This window comes from Chelmon rostratus, chromosome 5 (assembly GCF_017976325.1).
Source record: "Chelmon rostratus isolate fCheRos1 chromosome 5, fCheRos1.pri, whole genome shotgun sequence".
Classification (NCBI taxonomy): Eukaryota; Metazoa; Chordata; class Actinopteri; order Chaetodontiformes; family Chaetodontidae; genus Chelmon; species Chelmon rostratus.
In genome coordinates, this window is record NC_055662.1 from 9,342,754 (window position 1) to 9,351,206 (window position 8,453).

The following is an 8,453-nucleotide window of genomic DNA, read 5'->3' on the forward strand; positions in this document are numbered from 1 at the left end:
GTACTCACACATTCAGCCATAGTTGCTGCCTTGCATCAATTATGTGGCCACTGCCCCACCTAGTGACAAGTGTGGGCACTGCAGTCTGTCCGGTCTGAGGAGAAAGACTGAAGATAATGTTTTGTTTTTTTGTGCCTGTACATTCGGAAAACGATTCTCTTAAGAGCTGTTTTTCGGAGAAGCTTTCTAAAAATGTTTTCACACTCAGCCACCATGTTTAACGTCCTTCTGTTTACAGGGAGTGATGCAGGGGACGATTCCTTACCTGGGGACCTTCCTGACGGACCTGGTGATGATGGACACTGCCATGAAGGATTATACAGAGGTCAGACACCTGACATGTATTTATTTCTGTCATAAGTTTCTTTTTTTATCCTCCTCGGCAGGTTTTTGTGTTTTACTTTGTTTTTACCATCACGTTCTCATGTTTTTATCTCCTTTTTCAGGGTGGTCTGATAAACTTCGAGAAGAGAAGAAAGGTGAATTCGATTTTCTTGCTTGGTTGTCATGTGATCTAAAAAACCTAATAGAAAAATAGATTGAAAAACGTTTTTGCAGGTGTCTTTCAGGTGTCAAAAAGTGACTTCTTGAAAATTGTCTTTCAGCTCGAAACAGATAAAAATAAATCTGGTAAATCAAAGTCTGAGAATTAAACCCTTTTTTTGACCATTTCCTGTTCTGCTCTCTACATGCAGGAGTTTGAGGTGATCGCTCAGATCAAACTGCTCCAGTTGGCCTCCAACAACTACAGTTTCACTCAGGACAGCCACTTCAGAGAATGGTTCGCAGGCGTGGAGAAGCTCAGTGAGGCAGAGAGGTTTGTTGGTCCACTCATGCTGGTTTTCTCCGTCTGTCTCAACAATGTGTGTCTTTACAGTCAATATTATCCCCATCTTTTCTCACTGCAACACTAACTTGATAAGTACATTAATGAATCAGTACTTGTATACAATAATATAATCTATATGATTCTGAAATGGACCATTCTGCTTAATGTTGATCTGAAAGATTTCAGTCCTGGTTGATTTGGCAACACCTATAGTTACTGGTGGTAACAGCAAATGTGGTTAATTACTACTGGTCACAAAATTCTTGGCGAAGTGAACAAACTGTGGTCGTATTAATAAACAAGTCAGAGAATAACAGCTCACTGTGGCTGCGCCTTCTTGTTCCGTTACTCCCTGCAGTATTTCAGACTGATTCGCTGTTAAATAATCCCCAGAATGACCGTTGTTTTGTTTGTAGATGGATTTTTGATGAAGCAAATATATAAATATTGCAAGACTTTCATCAGCGGGCAGTCGGCTCAGTCACCATTGTGTTACTTCAATCGGTGATAGATGGTGACTTGACAAACATTTATTTAAATGAAAATCTTTGAGATTATTACTAAGTACATCTTTACGTATTAGGAAGCTGGACTTACCTGTGTCTCAGGGTCATCACTGAATGAAGTATTGCCCAGCACACTGGGCAGCACGGTGGCATGTTCTCCGCCTGCCTGCCTTCATAAACATGTGTGTTAGGTTAAGTCCTCTTCCGTTGACTCAGCACTGGCTTAGAGATGGTTCCCTGGGTGCTGCTCAGAGGCTGCACACTGCTCCTAATACTTAACAGGGATCAAATGCAGAGAATGAATTTCCCCCACAGGGATCAATGAAGGATGACTTAACTTAACACTGAGGGTTCTGTTCTGTTCTGTTTACTGACACATCAGTGCGGGATGTGTGGGTACTGAATTGGCAGGATAGCTGTGAACAATGGGCCGTCCTGTCTCACTCTTGACATGAGCTCAGATTAACATGTCGTCCGTCCTGACTTCCTGTTCCTGCAGCTACAATCTGTCCTGCGAGATCGAGCCTCTGTCAGAGTCGGCCAGCAACACGCTCAGAGCCAAGAAGAACGGAGGCATCATGAAACGCTGGAGCGAGTAAGTGACAGAGTTGATCAAAACTGAGGCGCAGAATCTGTTGAAACAGAGACAACCATCTTCTTACACATGAGCTGCATATTACATCTCACATTGTAATCATAACAGTAAGCCAAACAAGTTGCAGGATGTTTTTTTTGCGGTATCATAACTGTTTAAAAGTCTTCCCCCTGTTACTATTTTGTGTTCAGCCGGCAGTTGACGGAGGCCGGCTGCAGCAGCGGCGCCGGCTCTCATTCCAAGTCCTTCGACCACTCGCACTACAGGCCGTACCAAGGAGGCGGCGGGGACAGCGGCGACGCCCTCAGCGTCACCTCTGTCAGCTCCAGTGGTTCAGACCTGGAGGACGTGAACGCCAGCTTCCTGTCGGATTCTCCAGAGGGACATGAGAGGAAGGTGAGGCACAAAGACAGGGATAGAGAAGTTTATTCTAGTGTTGCATGTTCACCAGTGTGGCTGTTGGGTCATGACTCCTGTTTCCTTCACTCACACTCTCTCTCTCTCTCTCTGTCTCCAGACGTCAACTCCTTCAGTGAAACTTACCGTCTCTGCTTTGGGGAGAGAAGCTCCAGCAGCAGATACAACCTCAACGGTAAGTTTTACTTTCATGATCTGCATTTTTATCTTTAAACGTGATCAGGCATGTTTGTAGATGGCAGTATGACAACATGTGAACAATGTATAGAATAGTTATACACGCTGCTGTGTGCTTAAAGGGCCAAAGTTACCTCAAGCAGTTAAGTATTTTACATCCAGAGGAAGATAAAATAAGGAATGGTAAAAAATGAAAAGGCTCAGATATCTAGTATGGGTCAAACTTGAAAAACACTGGATTCTACATTACCCATAATGCAACTCAATCTTGCATCTCCTCATTCGACCTGGTAAATGCCCACATCTTTCAAACTCCAAACCCGCCCACAGACTTTCTGTTAAGAATGAGTCTACAAGCTCCTGATGACATCACTTGCAACGTTTCCATCGAATTGTCAAGCAGACTTGAAAAGAACAAGTTCCAAAAAAGAAAAAATAACAAAATGAAAATTAGGTGTGTTTCCATCAGCTGGTTTGGAGTGAATAAAACTAGGCCACCGCAAAAGAGTGTAAAAATCCCATACTGAGTAACATAGATACTGATGTTGATACTCCTTTGATCCAAAAGGTAACTGACAGGTTCAATGATAATGAATGTAAACGTCAGCCCTCTGCCCTGTGATGTTTGATCCTCACCACCTCCTCTGCTCTCGTGTCGTCCTGCTCAGTTCTGGGAGTGTACGTCGCTGTCGTCCCTGGACACCTCCGGCACGGGCTCCAGCTCCGGTTCAGCCTCCGGCTCCAGCAGCGCCTCCTCCTCCTCCGTCTCTTGCTCCACCCCGCTGTCCGCCTCCCGCTCACACAAACGCTCAGTGTCGGCGGTGTCGAACTACTCGACTCTGTCGCTGCCGCTGTACAACCAGCAGGTCGACGACTGCTGCATCATCAGGGTCAGCCTGGACGTGGAGAACGGCAACATGTACAAGAGCATCCTGGTAAAGTCATTTCCTAAATCTTCTTGTTTCAGGAAATAATCTGATTTAGGAAAACAATAGAAAAACTGCAAGAAAAAAGTATCAAGAAATGAATATTTGTCCCTTGATTCAGGTCACAAGTCAAGATAAGACTCCAGCTGTCATCAGGAAGGCCATGATCAAACACAACCTGGAGCGGGAGAAGGCCGAGGATTACGAGCTGATGCAGAAAATCTCTGAGGACAAAGGTAAAAACTAAAAACACACACATCAGGAAAGTAGTTAAATACCATCTGTCCAATTAATTTGTTTTGTTATCAGGTTTTCTAGGTTTTTTTTTTTTTTTTTGCAGCTGTGGCAGGGAGGGGTCTCAATCTGACTCCAAATACTTGTATAAAATAAATGTATCAGTTGGATATACCAGCCTAACGCTATTAAGAACTTATACTGGATTTCTAAAAGATTTGTTTTGACTGACTGCATGTTGGTTCTTCTCTCTCTCAACTCGCTCCGCAGAGCTTCGTATCCCGGACAACGCCAATGTTTTTTACGCCATGAACTCCACTGCCAACTACGACTTTGTGCTGAAGAAGCGCGGCTTGGCCCGGCCAGTGCGGGCCAAGAACGTGGCCAGTTCGACGCTGCCTCGCATGAAACAGAAGGGACTGAAAATCGCTAAAGGGATTTTCTGAGGACAAACGCACCACTTCCTGCCTCCCCTCCACCCCCTTAACCCTCTCTGATCTCCACTCCTCAGAAATAACATTTCTGTTCGGCTCTGTTGGAGGCAAAGTAACCTGAAGTATCTGCGTTTTGGTTTGGACAAAGACTGAGATGCCAAAGGAGATGAGATAAATGACCAAGCGACCTTTCTGTGGATTAGCAGAAAGCAGAGGAGCACCTTACACTTGGAAACAGCTGTCGTGGCATCAGGACCCTCCAAGGACGTTGAAAGGCTGACTCTGGCGCAGGAAACGTCCAGATAGAGGCTGTTTCCATAAAGCTGACAAATAAAGGACACGTTTGTGGGAAAATAAACAGCTGCGTGGGTGTCGGGTGCAGCTGCTTGGTAGCTGAACTAGTCGAACTCTACCAGACTCCGTTCGGTCTGAAATTCCACGCAACTGGTTGCGTTGGCTTGTGGAAAAGCAGATCCATTTCATATTCTAGTCCATTGTTTTTTGTTTCCAACTGTTTACATCTAAACATTCACTCGGTCTTAAAGGCTTTTGTTCAAGTATCTTGTCCACGAGAGGATTTTTTTGCACCTGTGATACAACTTTTGAACCCCTGACTCGCTCAGCAGCCTCCATCCCTGTATTTTACTCTTCAGTCTTCATGCACGTGCCCTCCTGGCATGGAGTGTACATAAACGAACAATACGAAGCCGCGGCGAGTAAACACAGATGTGTGTCACAGCTGGGTGTTCGAATGTGTTTCTATTTTTTCAGGGAACTTTTGTTGTGAGTGTCCGCCGCCTTCACCGTCTCGCCCCGGGGTTCCTGATGTCGACAGTGTTCCTGGGACTGCAGCACTGAACGTTTCGCTCCCCCTCTCGGACGCTGGGACTCAATTCAGCATTTTACCACCAGCGACGCTGACGTGGAGGGACCTGAACTCTTTTAACTTCTGAACGCTGCCATGTTACAAAAAAAACAAGAAGTTTGAGGAGTCTGAAATGGTGACATGGTGTCAAAATGTAGTGGGCACAGCCGTGAATCACATGCCACTGTTTTCTTTTCTTTTTTTAATGAATGAATTGTAGCCACTACACCATGAAGGATGTGGCAGCCCTTTGATCGCACTTGACTGGGATAGAAAACCGAGAGAAGAGCAAGAGAGCAGAGAACAAAAAACTGAGTGTATATATCAGTTCACACCAACTGTGCAGTATATTCTTTTGAAACAAACCATGAGATTTTGTTAATAGACTTGCCACGATATCAAAACTTTTTTCACTTCGCTTTGTACATTTTTTTGCATCTCTCTGCTCTGATATGGTGCTGCTAATTATCCTTCTGAAGAAGTTGTACAAGCTGCACTTTCCCTGCTTCCTGACCACTGGCCGCCATGTTGGAATGCAACAGAAACAAGTCTTCTTCCCTGCTGCGTGAGATGTTTCAATGGGCTTTTTACCCCAGGGTAAATGCTCTTTCTAAGAATTTCTAACAAAAAAAAAAGATTTTAATCAACAATGTATAATAATATACTTAAATTCAATCATAATAATTGTAAAGCTGTTTAAATATTAAGTGCTCATTAAGCATTTATTCTTTGGAAGGAGCCTCTGAACCAACATTTTGACCATCTAAGACACTAACAGCTGACTTGAAATTATGTAAAGGCCCGGCTTACTGCACCCATTCAGTAATATGTATTCAAATGTATATTTTATGTTGAGATGAGATGTACCATCTTCTTGTGGTCCCAAAATACTGCAGTAAAAAAACTCACAATACACATTTCTAAATGCACTGATTAAAAATATCAACTGCATAAAATAAGCAACAAAAACAAGATATTCTGTCAGATTCCCAGGTTTCCTTCTGGCAAAAGAACAGCAGCCTAAATTTCCTGTAACTGCAAACAGATATTTTGGTATAACTCATGATATTTGCACAGAAAGAAGCGTGGTTTCTTCCAACATGGCGGATCATCCTTCATACCATTCATATCCATCAATAACCACAGTCCAAATGTGCCATGATAGGCTGTAAAACATGGAGTCTGGAATAGGGTTTGGAATGAGGCTTCGCGCAGGGGCCCAGATGAACGACGGTGATCTTGCACATGAGGGAACTTCTCTGTGCTGTCCATGATCTGTCGCTTGAAAGGAAAAATCCAACCTAAAATACCTTGTCACTGTTTTTGTAAAGCAGTTTTTTGGGATGTACTTGCCATTTTTGGGTTCCTAATTTTTTTATTCCCATGGATAGAGTGATGCCACATTGTTGAGCTATTTCTAATTTTCAAAGGGCTTCTTTTGTGGATTCTGCACAGTTTCTCTCTGTTTGCACGCAACCCTCACTGCTAAATTACCTGTTTTGCTCACTGTTCACTAAAGCCCCTTTTAGTTGCCCTTGCAGGACCTGTCAAGCTTTCCCTTCTTGTGAGGCACATATGCAGTTTACTATAACGGTGGTATTATTGCATCTTTTTGCCCTAAAGATGAGTCCTAACCAATGTGTCTGACGAACATAATGCTATCCTGGGTAACATTGGCAGGGGTCGCTGACAGAGCCGCTAACATTAGCCTAAACTGTGATAGCATCCAGGGCGCACAGTGAGAAAAAGCAATGGATGTGCTTGACATGCGCAGGAGCTCTTTTAATGGAACCTGTAATCCCACAAGCTAATGTAGTTTGGTGATGTGCTCCTTGGCTAGAAAGTAAGACACACTTACTACTGTAGGTTGTGAGATAGTCAGCCGGACATGCTAATGTTTGCAGCTTACAGTAGAGCAGACAAACACACTGTTTGGACGTCTAACACCTTTGCTCTTGTGTTTTTGCTTTTGGAAAGGCTAAAAAAGGTACCACACTTTAAACACTTTAAATGTATCACTGTCACTACAGCAGCAGTTGCTGTTTGGGGTGAGGGATGAACACACACTCAGTTTGATCAACAGCAAGCTAACCCCATCTCAGAGTCCTGTTGCATGGCCTTCTGGGAAATGTAGGAATGTAGGAAATTACTGATTACAGGAAAGTGGGTTCACCAAAAACACTTACCGAATATCTAAGGTTGGATTTTTCCTCAGTTGTTCATATCACCGCAACAAAACACAAGATTTGCTTGGATTGCACTGCAACCATGTATTGCCTTTTTTGCTTTTTTGTTGTTTTTCACCTGCATGAATTTCATAATTCTCTTAGAGATCAGATGAATGAAGCGCGCCCCCCAGAACAAAAAAAACCTGCCTAAGCAATATTGTGACGAGTGGCAGGAGGCACGTCGTCCGGCTGTCGTGGATGTTGTTCGTGCCACTGTGGCGTGAAGTCCTTTGCTGTTGAACACTGTGACCTTTGACCCTTTCACTCTGCCCCCTCTGCCTGTTGATCGGCGCGTCATGTCGAGCACTGTGAACAAAAAAAATAACATCTATTCCCCCTTTATGGTGTCGTAGTGAACATCTGCCCTTCGCTCATGTTGTTGGCGAGCTGCAATGGCAACAGTCTTGACTCTACATGTGCCAAAAATAACAAGGAAAGAGAGAAAAGGGTTGCTCTTAACAGATGAGTCCTCTGCCTTTCACAGTGAAAAAAAAAAACAAGTTTGTATGTTTACTGTTGTTGCATTTTTTCTGGAAAACAAAAATAAGCGTGAGAACACTATGATGTCTGGACCCATTTCCCTGTGGAGAATTAAACTGTTGCCCAAGAAACTTGAAGCAAAGATGTTTGTCAAGAGCTACAGATGAAGCTGTTGTAGGAATCCCTCTTTCATGAATCTATCCTCCTATTATTCACATTTTAACAGCTTTCAGAATCAAACAGCTGCCAAATTTGCAATTACTCAAAACTGGAGCATCTCTGCCATCAAAACCATCAGTTTTTAACCATGAACCAGGTTTTTATTCCAATTAAACTCTACATATGAGGTGCGTTCACTGAAAAAAAAAATGTAGCAGAAAAATTATATGTAACTAAATGAAGGACACAAAGAATCGTTCTGACTTTATTAACAGTGTTTCAGGACCAAAACATTGATCATAAAGTGAGCACAAGTTTCAGGGATGAAACTATGAAAAGTGTTTAGACATTTGCTCTCAGTGGTATGGCAGAGATCCTCCTCCGTTCTTTCTGAGCAACTTGTACCTACTGTTCGCAACAGGACCTTCAATGCACCGCAGTGTCTGTAAAAAAGTGCTTTGATACCACTTACTTGATGTCACAAATCCATCAATTTGTTCGTCCGCCTGTCAGTACTTTTTGATTTCACTGGTTCCTACTGAACACGGCTACACTTTATAGTTTCATTTTTTAAAAAGTTTCAGTAATTTCCTGGAATAGCTG

The 8,453-nt window shown here is 43.2% G+C and overlaps 1 protein-coding gene across 4 annotated transcripts in view; it reads left to right on the plus strand.

The window, feature by feature from the left end:
- Positions 1 to 7,758, plus strand: part of LOC121606575 (ral guanine nucleotide dissociation stimulator-like) — a 56,689-nt gene extending 48,931 nt beyond the window's left edge. For all 4 annotated transcript variants that reach the window (XM_041936971.1, XM_041936968.1, XM_041936967.1 and 1 more), the window contains exons 10-18: positions 239 to 325; positions 447 to 479; positions 696 to 817; positions 1,835 to 1,930; positions 2,122 to 2,326; positions 2,448 to 2,522; positions 3,193 to 3,459; positions 3,572 to 3,686; positions 3,955 to 7,758. In XM_041936971.1, coding sequence (XP_041792905.1) covers positions 239 to 325; positions 447 to 479; positions 696 to 817; positions 1,835 to 1,930; positions 2,122 to 2,326; positions 2,448 to 2,522; positions 3,193 to 3,459; positions 3,572 to 3,686; positions 3,955 to 4,130 — 1,176 coding nt within the window. In that variant the 3' untranslated portion in view covers positions 4,131 to 7,758. The remainder of the gene's footprint in view (positions 1 to 238; positions 326 to 446; positions 480 to 695; positions 818 to 1,834; positions 1,931 to 2,121; positions 2,327 to 2,447; positions 2,523 to 3,192; positions 3,460 to 3,571; positions 3,687 to 3,954) is intronic.
- The last annotated feature ends 695 nt before the right edge of the window (positions 7,759 to 8,453 follow it).